The sequence below is a fragment of the Entelurus aequoreus genome, linkage group LG17 (assembly GCF_033978785.1).
Source record: "Entelurus aequoreus isolate RoL-2023_Sb linkage group LG17, RoL_Eaeq_v1.1, whole genome shotgun sequence".
Taxonomy (NCBI): Eukaryota; Metazoa; Chordata; class Actinopteri; order Syngnathiformes; family Syngnathidae; genus Entelurus; species Entelurus aequoreus.
The window spans coordinates 49,535,333-49,553,484 of record NC_084747.1 but is presented as its reverse complement, the minus strand read 5'-3'; the positions used below and the strand labels follow the sequence as shown (position 1 = coordinate 49,553,484).

The window sequence follows — 18,152 nt, the reverse complement described above, 5'->3', positions numbered from 1 at the left end:
TGGCAATATTATGATGAAAGTCAGAATTTTATATATGAATGCATTAAAAAGTAATCATTTTACGAGAAAATATTGCAATATTACAGAAACAAAAAGAATATGAGAAGTTGTTCCCAATTTTATAAGAAAAAAGTCGACACATTGTTGATCCCTGGTGCTGAATTTCCCCCAGGGATCAATAAAGTACTTTCTATTCTATTCTATTCTGTTCTATTCTATTCTATTCTAATTTTATAAGAAAAAAGTCGACACATTGTGAGAATTATATTACACACACACACACACACACACACACACACACACACACACACACACACACACACACACACACACACACACACACACACACACACACACACACACACACACACACACACACACACACACACACACACACACACACACGCACGCACATATTTTTGTATTTGTTACCTTTTGAGACCTCCGAAAAAATGCCTACCACTTTAGGACCACCCTTTCTAGATATATAAAGATGTGTATTTACAACATTAATGATATATACATACTATGCAAATATAAAAAAGGTAAGTTTTTAGGTTTTTTTTACTTCAAATTTTTTGTTTGTAATTGGTTTTTAATCTTCATTATTTACTTCGTTATTACAGTATGTCCCGATATACATATTTATTTATTTTTTTTAAATTAATGTTGGCCAAAGGGGGCACAATTCAATTTCTTACACACACTTGTTATTTCATATGTTGGCCCGAAGGTGAGCACTTCAAATTTTTTACACACACTTGTTATTTCATATGTTGACCAGAGGGGGAGAGCTTTTAAAACCGACACACTGTCAATTTGAAAAATCCCTCCTTTTTGGGACCACTCTAATGTTGATAGATTTCACCACCAGGGGTGCAAATGAGATCTCTATTTTTTGTTTTTTTGTAATGTGCTTAAGGGTGATGACAAACGAGTCTTGGACCACAGATGGCCCCTGTGCCGCACTTTGGGCAACCCAGCTGTAGAAGCTAACTTAATGGCCACCATAGTCTTAGTACCGAAGTGTATTTGTTCATCCTATGGTCACATGTGGGACGCGGGTTGTCTTACGTCAGCACCGGAAGTCGTAAAATCAGCTGTTCACCTGGCGGGTTTTTTCGGGGAAGAATAGGGAAGTCCTTCTTTAGCTGCAGTCTTATTTTATCATACATTGTTGCCTTTGCACCTGTCAATGTTTACTTTTGTATGCACAGTAAATCAACAACAAAAAAATCCTGACTTTGGAGCAATGTTCACGGACTGTAGTATTTGCCTCTCTATTAGATGCAATGGTTTTCCAGTATTGGGACCGTGATTTCGGTCCTAACTTGTTCACCGGTCCTCATATGAAAGGTACTTTTCTCTTGTTGATGTCTCAAGAAGGGTAGAAATACAAGAACACACACACACACACACACACACACACACACACACACACACACACACACACACACACACACACACACACACACACACACACACACACACACACACACACACACACACACACACACACACACACACACACACACACACACACACGATGCAGAGTCCAGGCTGTCCTCTGCCACTCGTTGACATTTCTACTTGTTTTGTGGCAAAGGGGGTTTGGAATGAGGTGGGGTGGGTGGGGTGTCCACATGAATCACATCAGCACCGCCCCCCATATCCCCGTGCTCAGGTGATAGAAGGGTTAACGTCGTCTCTCTCTCTCTCCCTCGCCCAAGGTGGTTATACTTTCTCCGGCACCTGACAGCTTTAATCTCCCTTAAAGTAAGACGCTGAATTATTTATGGGGAGTCATTTAGCCGCGCTCGATACCGTTATCTGGGGGAACGCACTCCCTAATGTGTCTACACTTGTGTGGAAACAACCCGGAATGTGTGCAAATGAGTGGTGAGGGGTGTGAAAAAGAAAAATTCCACACTCTACCCCCTCTGACACGACTCTTTTGTCGTCTCTTAAACGGGATGCTGCTGCTTCCTGACTGGAACCTGCGCTAAAGGATGTGAACCATTTCAAGAAATGGTTATAACAGTGGTTCTTAACCTGGGTTCGGTCGAACCCTAGGGGTTCGGTGAGCCGGGCTCAGGGGTTCGGCGGAGGTCAAGACACACCCGACTCATCGTGTAAATAAAAACTTCTATCGGCGTATTACGGATACGGCAACAGCTGACTGATTTGCAGGTGTGTAATTTGTTGTGAGTTTATGCACTGTGTTGGTTTTGTTGTTTGAACAAGGTGATGTTCATGCACGGTTCATTTTGTGCACCAGTAAAAAAACATGGTAACACTTTAGTATGGGGAACATATTCACCATTAATTAGTTGCTTATTAACATGCAAATTAGTAACATATTGGCTCTTAACTAGTCATTATTAAGTACTTATTAATGCCTTATTCGACATGGCCTTATTATAACCCTAACCCTCTAACCTTGACCCTAACCCTCTAACCCTAATCCTAACCAAATAACTCTAAATTAAGTCTTTGTTACTTAGAATATGTTCCCCTAGTGTTTAAAAAACTCTAAATTAAGTCTTTGTTACTTAGAATATGTTCCCCTAGTGTCCAAAAATCTCTAAATTAAGTCTTTGTTACTTAAAATATGTTCCTCTAGTGTCCAAAAAACTCTAAATTAAGTCTTTGTTACTTAGAATATGTTCCCCTAGTATCCAAAGATCTCTAAATTAAGTCTTTGTTACTTAAAATATGTTCCTCTAGTGTCCAAAAAACTCTAAATTAAGTCTTTGTTACTTAGAATATGTTCCCCTAGTGTCCAAAGATCTGTAAATTAAGTCTTTGTTACTTAGAATATGTTCCCCTAGTGTCCAAAGATCTGTAAATTAAGTCTTTGTTACTTAGAATATGTTCCCCTAGTGTCCAAAGATCTCTAAATTAAGTCTTTGTTACTTAGAATATGTTCCCCTAGTGTTAAAAAATTCTATATTAAGTCTTTGTTACTTAGAATATGTTCCCCTAGTGTCCAAAAAACTCTAAATTAAGTCTTTGTTACTTAGAATATGTTCCCCTAGTGTCCAAAGATCTCTAAATTAAGTCTTTATGCCTTAGAATATGTTCCCCTAGTGTCCAAAAAACTCTAAATGAAGTCTTTGTTACTTAGAATATGTTCCCCTAGTGTCCAAAGATCTCTAAATTAAGTCTTTTTTACTTAGAATATGTTCCCCTAGTGTTAAAAAAAACTCTAAATTAAGTCTTTGTTACTTAGAATATGTTCCCCTAGTGTCCAAAGATCTCTAAATTAAGTCTTTGTTACTTAGAATATGTTCCCCTAGTGTTAAAAAAAACTCTGAATTAAGTCTTTGTTACTTAGAATATGTTCCCCTAGTGTCCAAAAAACTCTATATTAAGTCTTTGTTACTTAGAATATGTTCCCCTGGTGTTAAAAAAACTCTATATTATGTCTTTGTTACTTAGAATTCGTTCCCCTAGTGTGCAAAGATCTCTAAATTAAGTCTTTGTTACTTAGAATATGTTCCCCTAGTGTCCAAAAAACTCTAAATTAAGTCTTTGTTTCTTAGAATATGTTCCCCTAGTGTCCAAAAAACTCTAAATTAAGTCTTTGTTTCTTAGAATATGTTCCCCTAGTGTCCAAAAAACTCTAAATTAAGTCTTTGTTACTTAGAATATGTTCCCCTAGTGCAGGGGTCGGCAACCCGCGGCTCTAGAGCCGCATGCGGCTCTTTAGCGCCGCCCTAGTGGCTCTCTGGAGCTTTTTAAAAAATGTATGAAAGTTGGAAAAAGATGAGGGGGGAAAAATATTTTTTTTGTTTTAGTATGGTTTCTGTAGGAGGACAAACATGACACAAACCTCCCTAATTGTTATAAAGCACACTGTTTATATTAAACATGCTTCACTGATTCGAGTATTTGGCGAGCGCCGTTTTGTCCTACTAATTTTGGCGGTCCTTGAACTCACCTTAGTTTGTTTACATATATAACTTTCTCCGACTTCCTAGGACGTGTTTTATCCTTTTTCTGTCTCATTTTGTCCACCAAACTTTTAACTTTGTGCATGAATGCACAAAGGTGAGTTTTGTTGATGTTATTGACTTGTGTGGAGTGCTAATCAGACATATTTGGTCACTGCAAGCTAATCAATGCTAACATGCTATTTAGGCTAGCTGTATGTACATATTGCATCATTATGCCTCATTTGTAGCTATATTTGAGGTCATTTAGTTTCCTTGAAGTCCTCTTAATTCAATTTATGTCATGACACACTATCTGTATGTAATATGGCTTTTAATTTTTTGTGGCTCCAGACAAATTTGTTTTTGTATTTTTGGCCTTTCAACATTTTGGGTTGCCGACCCCTGCCCTCGTGTTAAAAAAAACTCTATATTAAGTCTTTGTTACTTAGAATGTGTTCCCCTAGTGTCCAAAAAACTCTAAATTAAGTCTTTGTTTCTTAGAATATGTTCCCCTAGTGTCCAAAAAACTCTAAATTAAGTCTTTGTTACTTAGAATATGTTCCCCTAGTGTTAACAAAAACTATATTAAGTCTTTGTTACTTAGAATATGTTCCCCTAGTGTCCAAAGATCTCTATATTAAGTCTTTGTTACTTAGAATATGTTCCCCTAGTGTCCAAAGATCTCTAAATTAAGTCTTTGTTACTTAGAATATGTTCCCCTAGTGTCCAAATATCTCTAAATTAAGTCTTTGTTACTTAGAATATGTTCCCCTAGTGTCCAAATATCTCTAAATTAAGTCTTTGTTACTTAGAATATGTTCCCCTAGTGTCCAAAAAACTCTAAATTAAGTCTTTGTTTCTTAGAATATGTTCCCCTAGTGTCCAAAAAACTCTAAATTAAGTCTTTGTTACTTAGAATATGTTCCCCTAGTGTCCAAATATCTCTTAATTAAGTCTTTGTTACTTAGAATATGTTCCCCTAGTGTTAAAAAACTCTATATTAAGTCTTTGTTACTTAGAATATGTTCCCCTAGTGCAGCGTTTCTCAAAGTGTGGGGCGCGCCCCACTGGTGGGGAATAGAGACATAACAGGTGGGGCGCGAGGAACGGGAGGAAATTTAACTTTAATTTTTTTAATTTTTTAAAATTATATTCTTAGATTATTTTTTTTACTATGCTTTCATTTTCTATACACACTGTAAATCACTTTGTGATTCTGTCTGTGAAATCCGCTATATAAATAAATGTAAATTACTTATTTTTCCTGTAGACTTTACATTTCTAGGTAGGAGCGAAAGTTTGACAGACATAGCAACAGTAACTAATGGGGGCGGGGCTAAGCGGAAGCTTTGTGAATGGCGAGTCACTATGCGAGGATTTGCTGTTTTGCAAATACATAAAAAATAGAGCCACTGCTGATGAGCTGTTCAAGATAATGGACAGTTTCCTCAAAGAACACGACCTTAAATGGGAAAACCGTGTGGGCTTTTGCTCTGATGGCGCACAGACCATGGCAAAGTCAAGAAACGGGCTGCAGGCTCTAATAAAGAGGGTTGCGCCAAATGCGCATTGGACACACTGTGTCATTGACCGGGAAGCACTCGCGTCAATGACACAAACTCAATGAGGTTTTAACAGTGGCAGTGTCAAGCCTGCAACCCCGATTTGAAAAGCTGTGCAATGCAAAACAGGCTCATTGCAGCCACTAATGCTGGAGTACTGTAAAACTCATGTTCACTTGCCCTGTCTTGCCAAATACATAGCTCCTCCTTTTTTTTTTGCAAAGATTGCAGAGTGGCACTTTTATTTTTATTTATTATTGAACTTGATGCAAGTTATAACACTTTTATTTGATTTATTATTAAACTTGGTGCAAGTTATAACACTTTTATTTATTTATTATTGAACTTGATGCAAGTTATAACACTTTTTTTGATTTATTATTGAACTTGATGCAAGTTATAACACTTTTGTTTTATTTATGATTGAACTTGATGCAAGTTATTTGATTTATTATAGAACTTGATGCAAGTTATAACACTTTTATTTGATTTATTATTGAACTTGATGCAAGTTATAACACTTTTTTAAATTTATTATTGAACTTGATGCAAGTTATAACGCTTTTTTTTGATTTATTATTGAACTTGATGCAAGTTATAACACTTTTATTTATTTATTATTGAACTTGATGCAAGTTATAACACTTTTGTTTTATTTATGATTCAACTAGATGCAAGTTATTTGATTTATTATAGAACTTGATGCAAGTTATAACACTTTTATTTGATTTATTATTGAACTTGATGCAAGTTATAACACTTTTTTAAATTTATTATTGAACTTGATGCAAGTTATAACACTTTTTTTGATTTATTATTGAACTTGATGCAAGTTATAACACTTTGTTTCATTTATTATTGAACTTGATGCAAGTTATAACACTTTTTTATTAAATTTATTATTGAACTTGATGCAAGTTATAACACTTTTTTTTGATTTATTATTGAACTTGATGCAAGTTATAACACTTTTATTTACTTATTATTGAACTTGATGCAAGTTATAACACTTTTTTTGATTTATTATTGAACTTGATGCAAGTTATAACACTTTTGTTTTATTTATGATTGAACTTGATGCAAGTTATTTGATTTATTATAGAACTTGATGCAAGTTATAACACTTTTATTTGATTTATTATTGAACTTGATGCAAGTTATAACACTTTTTAAAAGTTATTATTGAACTTGATGCAAGTTATAACACTTTTTTTGATTTATTATTGAACTTGATGCAAGTTATAACGCTTTTTTTGATTTATTATTAAACTTGATGCAAGTTATAACACTTTTTTTGATTTATTATTGAACTTGATGCAAGTTATAACGCTTTTTTTGATTTATTATTGAACTTGATGCAAGTTATAACGCTTTTTTTGATTTATTATTAAACTTGATGCAAGTTATAACACTTTTGTTTTATTTATTATTGAACTTGATGCAAGTTATACCACAGCTGCACAGTTATTTTATTTATTATTGAACTTGATGTTATTTTATGTTATTGAGTTTGAATGTATACAACTTGATGTTACTTGATGTTCAATAAATTTGAAAATGTTAAGCTTGGCATTAGCGTTCTGTTGGGGCGATGGGGGCAGGTGGGGCTTGAAAACTCCCCCTTGTCCAAAGTGGGGGATGACAAAAAAAGTTTGAGAACCACTGCCCCAGTGTTAAAAAAACTCTAAATTAAGTCTTTGTTACTTAGAATATGTTCCCCTAGTGTCCAAAAAACTCCACCCAACACCAAGAATAGACATTTGAAAGGCAATTTAAAATAAATAAAGAATAGTGAACAACAGGCTGAATAAGTGTACGTTATATGAGGCATAAATAACCAACTGAGAACGTGCCTGGTATGTTAACGTAACATATTATGGTAAGAGTCATTCAAATAACTATAACATATAGAACATGCTATACGTTTACCAAACAATCTGTCACTCCTAATCGCTAAATCCCATGAAATCTTATACGTCTAGTCTCTTACGTGAATGAGCTAAATAATATTATTTGATATTTTACGCTAATGTGTTAATAATTTCACACATAAGTCGCTCCTGAGTATAAGTCGCACCCCCGGCCAAACTATGAAAAAAACTGCGACTTATAGTCCGAAAAATACGGTATATGTTCTTGATGTCACCTTTGACCTTCTTCAGAAAAACCCTTAAAATACTTCAGAAGTGTTTCTGAAAGAGAGTCTCACCTCCTCCAAACGATCTTTTCATTCGCTCTTATATTCCCTTGTGTGACGTTGCTTTAAAGCAGACGAAACAAGTGGCAGAAGAATGCATAGCAGGGAAAATGCAGACCTTTTTTTTTTTTTTGTATTTTCACTGAAGTCTTTGTCCTACGCTGAGTTCCTGCGCTGACATTTACCTTTTAGAGATATCAAGGTTGCACCAAAACACTCTGCTCTCATTAAAATGGCATCCTGTTGCTTTTAGGGCCCTGCCAGCCCACCATTGATCTCCTGACTAGCATCCAGGCTGCACATGAGTCGCTGGCTGCTACCTACACACACACACACACACACACACACACACACACACACACACACACACACACACACACACACACACACACACACACACACACACACACACACACACACACACACACACACACACACACACACACACACACACACACACACACGCACAGACACGCGCATCCCTGGATAGAGCAAGCAAGTTGTGTGCAATTAAAAAGGTCTCATAGTGATCAAGCTATAAAGTGAAACGTTACTTTCTTGTTTATAGTGTTTTGGTGAGGGCGGTGAACACGACTTGGTCTCAACAACACTAATCGAAAGAAAACATTAGTTTGCACTCCTGCACTGTTGGCCGCACTTAGCAAAAACATCTTTGGAAATGGCAAAATGCTAAGTTTTTAATAAGTCTCCTGTAGTCACCCGGTGCTACAAAAGCAAATAACCGTTGGGGTCTCTAATTTCGTTTTCATTGGTTTTATTTCGAAGGCAAAAATGATGTAAAAAGATATTAGGCAAAGTAGCAGTTGTAAAAAAAAAAAGAAGAAGAGTCTCAAGGGGGGGTTAAACAAAAGAAAAAGAGGACTGTGTACAAAAAGCTCATATGTACGTATACACTGCAAAAACTGAAATCTAAGTAGGATTAAATATCTCAAATAAGGGTGATATTTGCTTATTTTCTGTCTGATAAGATCATTCTTCTCACTAAGCAGATTTTATGTTAGTGTTTTACTTGTTTTAAGTGTTTTGGTCCTAAATGATCTCAGTAAGATATTACAGCTTGTTGCTGAGATTTGATGACCTATATTGAGTAAAACATGCTTGAAACTAGAATATCAACTGTTGCAAAGCTGTGTCATCAACACTCACAAGTATAAAACTACTTTTTTAAAGTAATTATATCTTACTTCAAGCATGAAAATGAAATGATGATGCAGAGCGCATATCATTATGTCAAGATAACGGCACTAGCATTTACTTCATTTAAGAATATTTTTCAACATATTGAGCAAAAAGGTCTCATTTTTTTTCCTACCAAGAAAAGTGCACTTGTTATTAGTGAGAATATACTTATTTTAAGGAATTTTTGGGTTCATTGAGGTTCGCTAATTTTACTTGTTTTGGAAAGTCTTGACAAGCCGAATTTTCTTGTTCTATTGGCAGATAATTTTGCTTAGTTCAAATAAAATACCCCTAATTTTTGTATTTGTTTTTCTTGTTTTTGATCACTGACTTTTTGCTGTGTATGTATATAGGCGAATCCAGCCCCCCCCCCGCAAAAAATATATGGAGAAAATCCAATGACCTGGATGAATGAGAACATCCATACATATGGAGAAAATCCATGATGTTCGTATGATGAGTCACAATTGCACTGCAAAAAGTCTGTGTTCAAAAACAAAAACAAAAATTACAAAAATGAGGGGTATTTTATTTGAACTAAGCAAAATTATCTGCCAATAGAACAAGAAAATTTGGCTTGTCAAGACTTTCCAAAACAAGTAAAATTAGCTAACCTCAATTAACCCAAAAATACCTTAAAATAAGTATATTCTCACTAATAACAAGTGCACTTTTCTTGGTAGAAAAAAAAAAACATGTTGAAAAATATTCTTAAATTAAGTAAATGCTAGTACCATAATCTTCACATAATAATAATAGGGTGAAAAGCGCTGTCATCTGGGAGGAGCTCAAAGCTGCTGCTCCTCCACATTGAGAGGAGCCAGATAAGGTGGTTCGGGCAACTGGTCAGGATGCCACCCGGATGCCTCCCTGGGAGGTGTTTAGGGCACGACTGACCGTTAGGAGGCCACGGGGAAGACCCAGGACACGTTGGGAAGACTATGTCTCCCGGCTTGGTAACGCCTCGGATCCCCCGGGAGGAGCTGAACAAAGTGGCTGGGGAGGGGGAAGTCGGGGCTTTTCTGCTTAGGCTGCTGCCCCCGCGACCCGACCTCGAATAAGTGGAAGAAAATAGATGGATTGATGAAATATCCCACTGTGATTCTAATCATATTTTTTTTAAGAATCATTTCTTTTTTCTGGTTTGAGCATCTGTCCCCCCCCAAATCTCTGTGCACGTGCCTGGCATGAATCATTTATAATAATACATATAAAACCACTGTTTAGCATGCAAATGATCTCTTCAACTTGATTGTGGCCATCGTCTATACGTCAAAGTGCTTGTCGGTGGCGTGACGAGGACACTTGTGTGCCTGTTAAAGCCGGGATAGTCGGCCATTGCAGATGCTGATGATCTTCAGCCCACATTCGCCGTCTCTTTGTCCTTGTGTGTGGGCTCTTCTGACGCTCTATAAAGAGAGAAACATGATCTGGAATGCAACATTTTACCTTTGCTAAATACATCATACAGATATTTGACTTTTGACCTATTAAATATACTTATTTTTAATGTATTTGTCACAGTGACAGTGCATCTTAATAAGCATTTCTGTCTATATGCCAGCGTTAGCCAGAAGGCATTTTTTCAGAGGACCAAAGTCACCCTAAAAAAAAAAAAAAAGACATCTTTACATAAAAATATAGTCATTACAACACATTACTAAAATAGTATCGCTGCCAGGTCTATGAATGTTCCCATTCATTCAGGTCATTGTGATCTCAGGGCACTCAGGTGAGATTTTCTCAGGTCAGGTCGGACCAGGTCTAGCTAGATCTGACTAATTTAAGTCTAAGACTGGATCTGACCAATCTAAGTCTCAGACTGGATCTGACTAATCTAACTTTAACTTTTATTTCCGGTCCGAGATTTTAGATGCGAGCTGATATTATCTGATACTTGTTTCTTGTTGGTTTTTTCGCTGGTATCGAACAGATATCAATATCAGATCAAAACATGCCCTTTATTAGAGTATCAAAAACAGTCATTTTTAGTGATTTTATGGATAAATACATTATTTTAGAGATGTCCGATAATGGCTTTTTTGCCGATATCCGATATTCCGATATTGTCCAACTCTTAATTACCGATACCGATGTCAACCGATACCGATATATACAGTCGTGGAATTAACACATTATTATGCCTAATTTTGTTGTGATGCCCCGCTGGATGCATTAGACAATGTAACAAGGTTTTCCAAAATAAATCAACTCAAGTTATGGAAAAAAAATGCCAACATGGCACTGCCATATTTATTATTGAAGTCACAAAGTGCATTATTTTTTTTTAACATGCCTCAAAACAGCAGCTTGGAATTTGGGACATGCTCTCCCTGAGAGAGTATGAGGAGGTTGAGGTGGGCGGGGTTTTGGGGGTGTGGGGGGTAGGAGGTGGCGGGGGGTGTATATTGTAGCGTCCCGGAAGAGTTAGTGCTGCAAGGGGTTCTGGGTATTTGTTCTGTTGTGTTTATGTTGTGTTACGGTGCGGATGTTCTCCCGAAATGTGTTTGTCATTCTTGTTTGGTGTGGGTACACAGTGTGGGGTATATTTATAACAGTGTTAAAGTTGTTTATACGATCACCCTCAGTGTGACCTGTATGGCTGTTGACCAAGTATGCCTTGCATTCACTTGTGTGTGTGAAAAGCCATGGATATTATGTGACTGGGCCGGCACGCAAAGGCAGTGCCTTTAAGGTTTATTGGCACTCTGTACTTCTCCCTACGTCCGTGTACACAGCGGCGTTTTAAAAAGTCATACATTTTAGTTTTTGAAACTGATACTGATAATTTTGAAACCGACACCGATGATTTCCGATATTACATTTTAAAGCCATTTCGACATCTCTAATTGTGGTCATATTATCGCTATGGGCTTCTGGTTCTTTGAAATGGTTTTCACAAACTTCCGTATCAATTTATTAGACACTGAACAAATATCATTTAGATAACCCAATGCAGCTGAGCTACACTGCAAAAAGTCAGTGTTCAAAAACAAGAAAAAAAAATACAAAAATGAGGGGTATTTTATTTGAACAGCAAAATTATCTGCCAATAGAACAAGAAAATTTGGCTTGTCGAGACTTTCCAAAACAAGTAAAATTAGCTAATCTCAATGAACCCAAAAATACCTTAAAAATAAGTATATTCTCACTAATAACAAGTGCACTTTTCTTGGTAGAAATAAAAAATGAGACCTTTTGCTCAATATGTTGAAAAATATTCTTAAATTAAGTAAATGCTAGTGCCATTATCTTGACATAATGATATGCGCTCGGCATTACATTTACTTATACTAAAACTAATTTATTGTTCTTAATGCACTGCAAAAAGTCAGTGTTCAAAAGCAAGAAAGAAAAAAAATACAAAAATGAGGGGTATTTTATTTGAACTAAGCAAAATTATCTGCCAATAGAACAAGACAATTTGGCTTGTCAAGCCTTTCCAAAACAAGTAAAATTAGCTAATCTCAATGAACCCAAAAATACCTTAAAATAAGTATATTCTCACTAATAACAAGTGCACTTTTCTTGGTAGAAAAAAAAAACGAGACCTTTTTGCTCAATATGTTGAAAAATATTCTTAAATGAAGTAAATGCTAGTGCCATTATCTTGACATAATGATATGCGCTCGGCATCATGATTTTTTTTTTCATGCTTGAAGTAAGAAATTATTACTTTAAAAAAGTAGTTTTATACTTGTGAGTGTTGATGACACAGCTTTGCAACAGTTGATATTCTAGTTTCAAGCATGTTTTACTCAATATAGGTCATCAAATCTCAGCAACAAGCTGTAATATCTTACTGAGATCATTTAGGACCAAAACACTTAAAACAAGTAAAACACTCTAACATAAAATCTGCTTAGTGAGAAGAATTATCTTATCAGACAGAAAATAAGCAAATATCACCCTTATTTGAGATATTTAATCTTACTTAGATTTCAGTTTTTGCAGTGTAGGCTCCAGCACCCCCGCGACCCCAAAAAGGGACAAGCGGTAGAAAATGGATGGATAAAGTATGAATAACTTAGGTCCCTAATACCGAGCCTTGTGGAACCCCACAAGTTACTGATGCTGCTGTAAAAGTGAGTGCCTGTTTGCGGGCTGGATGCATGTTGATCCTCATATAGTCATATGGTTAAATTGTTCTTTAGTTCAACCTATCCCATGTCTTTTCTGATTGTACAAAACCAGATCGCCTGAGTCCACCATTGGACATCCAGTTAGAGACGCTCAACTGCACCGCCTTCAGTGTGCGATGGAAGATGCCCCGGCGCCACGTCAGCACCATCACCGGATACAAGGTCAGCACACACCATCCCCTTTGTTGATCACATGTTACATGCATGCAATCATCAACATTTCTTCTTTTTTCGACATGTTTGAAAAGGAGTACACTGCAAAAACTGAAATCTAAGTAAGATTAAATATCTCAAATAAGGGTGATATTTGCTTATTTTCTGCCTAGTAAGATAATTCTTCTTACTAAGCAGATTTTATGTTAGAGTGTTTTACTTGTTTTAAGGGTTTTGGTCCTAAATGATCTCAGTAAGATTTTACAGCTTGTTGCTGAGATTTGATGACCTATATTGAGTAAAACATGCTTGAAACTAGAATATCAACTGTTGCAAAGCTGTGTCATCAACACTCACAAGTATAAAACTACTTTTTTAAAGTAATAATTTCTTTATTTCAAGCATGAAAAAAAATATTATGATTTTGACAAAAATGTGTCTCATAATTAAAACAGATGACAGCCAAATGGACTTTGCTGTTTTATTTTCAATGAAACAATAGAAAACACGTACTCTTATAGTAGTACAGTTGACACAGTACAGTAAACTGACAGTTAATATTTAAACATTTGGACATTTCTAACAATTTTGAACAGAAATAGTTCACGCACATTCAGATAAATTCTTCAAAATTACAATTTAAAAAAATTTGGCCGGGGTGTGTATATGTGCACTAATTGACTGAAAGAGCACGCACTTGGCGCGATGATGTCATGTTGTCGATGGAAAAATGCATTTTTAGACCATATGATTTGCCTGAGCGGCTAGGACAGGGGTCGGCAACCCAAAATGTTGAAAGAGCCATATTGGATCAAAAATACAAAAACAAATCTGTCTGGAGCCGCAAAAAATTAAAAGCCATATTACATACAGATAGTGTGTCATGAGATATAAATTGAATTAAGATGACTTAAAGTAAACTAAATTACCTCAAATATAGCTACAAATGAGGCATGATGATGCAATATGTGCATATAGCTAGCCTAAATAGCATGTTAGCATCGATTAGCTTGCAGTCATGCAGTGACCAAATATGTCTGATTAGCACTCCACACAAGTCAATAACATCAACAAAACTCACCTTTGTGCATTCATGCACAACGTTTAAAGTTTGGTGGACAAAATGAGACAAAAAAAGAAGTGGCATAAAACACGTCCTAGAAAGTCGGAGAAAGTTATACATGTAAACAAACTAAGGTGAGTTCAAGGACCGCCAAAATTAGTAGGACAAAACGGCGCTCGCCAAATACTGGAATCAGTGAAGCATGTTTAATACAAACAGTGTGCTTTATAACAATTAGGGAGGTTTGTGTCATGTTTGTCCTCCTACAGAAACCATATTAAAACAAAAAATATATTTTTTTCCCCTCATCTTTTTCCATTTTTCATACATTTATGAAAAAGCTCCAGAGAGCCACTAGGGCGGCGCTAAAGAGCCGCATGCGGCTCTAGAGCCGCGGGTTGCCGACCCCTGGGCTAGGAGACCCCGAGAGTAACAAGCGGTTGCCTTGTTGCCTTTCCATTAAGAACAATAAATTAGTTTTTAGTATAAGTTTGCTGGTTTCAAGAAATGTAATGCCGAGCGCATATCATTATGTCAAGATAATGGCACTAGCATTTACTTCATTTAAGAATATTTTTCAACATATTGAGCAAAAAAGGTCTCCTTTTTTTTTCTACCAAGAAAAGTGCACTTGTTATTAGTGAGAATATACTTATTTTAAGGTATTTTGGGGTTCATTGAGGTTAGCTAATTTGACTTGTTTTGGAAAGTCTTGACAAGCCAAATTTTCTTGTTCTATAGGCAGATAATTTTGCTTAGTTCAAATAAAATACCCCTCATTTTTGTAATTTTTTTTCTTGTTTTTGAACACTGACTTTTTGCAGTGCAGGAAGAAGCAGAACTTATTCAACCCCGCTTGCATTTCATAGCAATTGCCAACACTTTTGTTCACTTCCTGTTCTCAATTTGTTCACAATTTACTCCATAAATAATACAATTCTAAAAATAAATGAAGTTGTATTTCAAATAGTGAGATGAATAAGATTATCAATAGGTTCAAAATGTTTATCATCATTATTTGTACTCTGTAGACACTTTGAGTTTGAACAGTTTCTTAAAGTGGATCATATTAGTACATTTTTTGGTGTATTTACTTAATCCATTCCATAATTTAACTCCACATACTGATATACTAAAGGTTTTAAGTAGAGATGTCCGATAATGGCTTTTTTGCCGATATTCCGATATTGTCCAACTCTTAATTATCCAATTCCGATATCAACCAATACTGATATATACAGTCGGGAAATTAACACATTATTATGCCTAATTTTGTTGTGATGCCCCGCTGGATGCATTAAACAATGTAACTTTACCATGAATTGATTAACGTGGACCCCGACTTAAACAAGTTGAAAAAACTTATTCGGGTGTTACCATTTAGTGGTCAATTGTACGGACTACGTACTGTACTGTGCAATCTACTAATACAAGTTTCAATCAATCAATCAAAAACAAGGTTTTCCAAAATAAGAGAACAACTTCAACTCCAGTTATGGAAAAAAAATGTATAGTGTAGCGTCCCGGAAGAGTTAGTGCTGCAAGGGGTTCTGGGTATTTGTTCTGTTGTGTTTATGTTGTGTTACGGTGCGGATGTTCTCCCGAAATGTGTTTGTCATTCTTGTTTGGTGTGGGTTCACAGTGTGGCGCATATTTGTAACAGTGTTAAAGTTGTTTATACGGCTACCCTCAGTGTGACCTGTATGGCTGTTGATCAAGTATGCCTTGCATTCACTTATGTGTGTGTAAAAGCCGCATATATTATGTGACTGGGCCGGCACGCTGTTTGTATGGAGGAAAAGCGGACGTGACGACAGGTTGTAGTGGACGCTAAAGGCAGTGCCTTTAAGGCACGCCCCCAATATTGTTGTCCGGGTGGAAATCGGGAGAAATTCGGGCGAATGATTGCCCCGGGAGAATTTTGGGAGGGGCACTGAAATTCGGGAGTCTCCCGGGAAAATCGGGAGGGTTGGCAAGTATGCCCTACGTCCGTGTTTTACCGGATATGTACCGCTCCGTAAAGCGGTGTTTTAAAAAGTCATTAATTTTACTTTTTGAAATCGATACCGATCATTTCCGATATTACATTTTAAAGCATTTATCAGCCGATAATAGTTTTAAGTGTTGTACGTGCATACAAATGTTTTAAGTTACATTTTTCTCAGAGCTTATATTTCTCCTTTCATTGAGAATAATTTGTTGTACATTCTTGGGTAGCAGGTTATAGTTTGCTTTGTGCATCATTTTGTCTGTTTGCAAATTCACTATCACGTTGAATTTCAGTGTTTTTGATTCAATAAATAAAGAGTTTGAATGTTCTCTATATATTTAACATTATGTATTATTCTAACTGACCTTTTGTAACACGGTTAGTGACTAAAGTGTACTTTTGTAGTTATTTCCCTATATTACTGCACAATAACTCAGATATGTTAACACTAGCGAGCAGTAGATAAGGGTTAAGCACTTCTGGGTTTTAAATTTTGGCATTGACTTAACTTTGGGTACCGTATTTTTCGGAGTATAAGTCGCTCCGGAGTATAAGTCGCACCGGCCGAAAATGCATACCGTATTTTTCGGACTATAAGTCGCAGTTTTTTTCATAGTGCAACTTATATATGTTTTTTTCCTTTTTTATTATGCATTTTCGGCTGGTGCGACTTATACTCCGAAAAATACGGTAATAAAGAAGGGGAAAAAACAAATATACTGTAAGTCGCACTGGAGTATAAGTCGCATTTTTTGGGGACATTTATTTGATAAAACCCAACACCAAGAATAGACATTTGAAAGGCAATTTAAAATAAATAAAGAATAGTGAACAACAGGCTGAATAAGTGTACGTTATATGAGGCATAAATAACCAACTGAGAACGTGCCTGGTATGTTAACGTAACATATTATGGTAAGAGTCATTCAAATAACTATAACAGGGGTCGGCAACCCAAAATGTTGAAAGAGCCATATTGGATCAAAAATACAAAAACAAATCTGTCTGGAGCCGCAAAAAATTAAAAGCCATATTACATACAGATAGTGTGTCATGAGATATAAATTGAATTAAGATGACTTAAAGTAAACTAAATTACCTCAAATATAGCTACAAATGAGGCATGATGATGCAATATGTGCATATAGCTAGCCTAAATAGCATGTTAGCATCGATTAGCTTGCAGTCATGCAGTGACCAAATATGTCTGATTAGCACTCCACACAAGTCAATAACATCAACAAAACTCACCTTTGTGCATTCATGCACAACGTTTAAAGTTAGGTGGACAAAATGAGACAAAAAAAGAAGTGGCATAAAACACGTCCTAGAAAGTCGGAGAAAGTTATACATGTAAACAAACTAAGGTGAGTTCAAGGACCGCCAAAATTAGTAGGACAAAACGGCGCTCGCCAAATACTCGAATCAGTGAAGCATGTTTAATACAAACAGTGTGCTTTATAACAATTAGGGAGGTTTGTGTCATGTTTGTCCTCCTACAGAAACCATATTAAAACAAAAAAAATATTTTTTTCCCCTCATCTTTTTCCATTTTTCATACATTTATGAAAAAGCTCCAGAGAGCCACTAGGGCGGCGCTAAAGAGCCGCATGCGGCTCTAGAGCCGCGGGTTGCCGACCCCTGAACTATAACATATAGAACATGCTATACGTTTACCAAACAATCTGTCACTCCTAATCGCTAAATCCCATGAAATCTTATACGTCTAGTCTCTTACGTGAATGAGCTAAATAATATTATTTGATATTTTACGGTAATGTGTTAATAATTTCACACATAAGTCGCTCCTGAGTATAAGTCGCACCCCCGGCCAAACTCTGAAAAAAATTGCGACTTATAGTCCGAAAAATACGGTACTATATCTATACTCCACAGTAGTGTTGTCC

General features: G+C 36.2%; 1 protein-coding gene across 2 annotated transcripts in view; it reads left to right on the top strand.

Moving 5' to 3' along the window:
• Window positions 1-18,152, top strand: part of LOC133632963 (pikachurin) — a 137,507-nt gene that overhangs the window by 59,374 nt on the left and 59,981 nt on the right. Inside the window, exon 6 of one of the 2 annotated variants that reach the window (XM_062025827.1) lies at window positions 13,092-13,201. The exons of the other annotated variant lie outside the window; for it this stretch is intronic. Coding sequence (XP_061881811.1) covers window positions 13,092-13,201 — 110 coding nt within the window. The remainder of the gene's footprint in view (window positions 1-13,091; window positions 13,202-18,152) is intronic. 2 annotated transcript variants of the gene reach the window in all.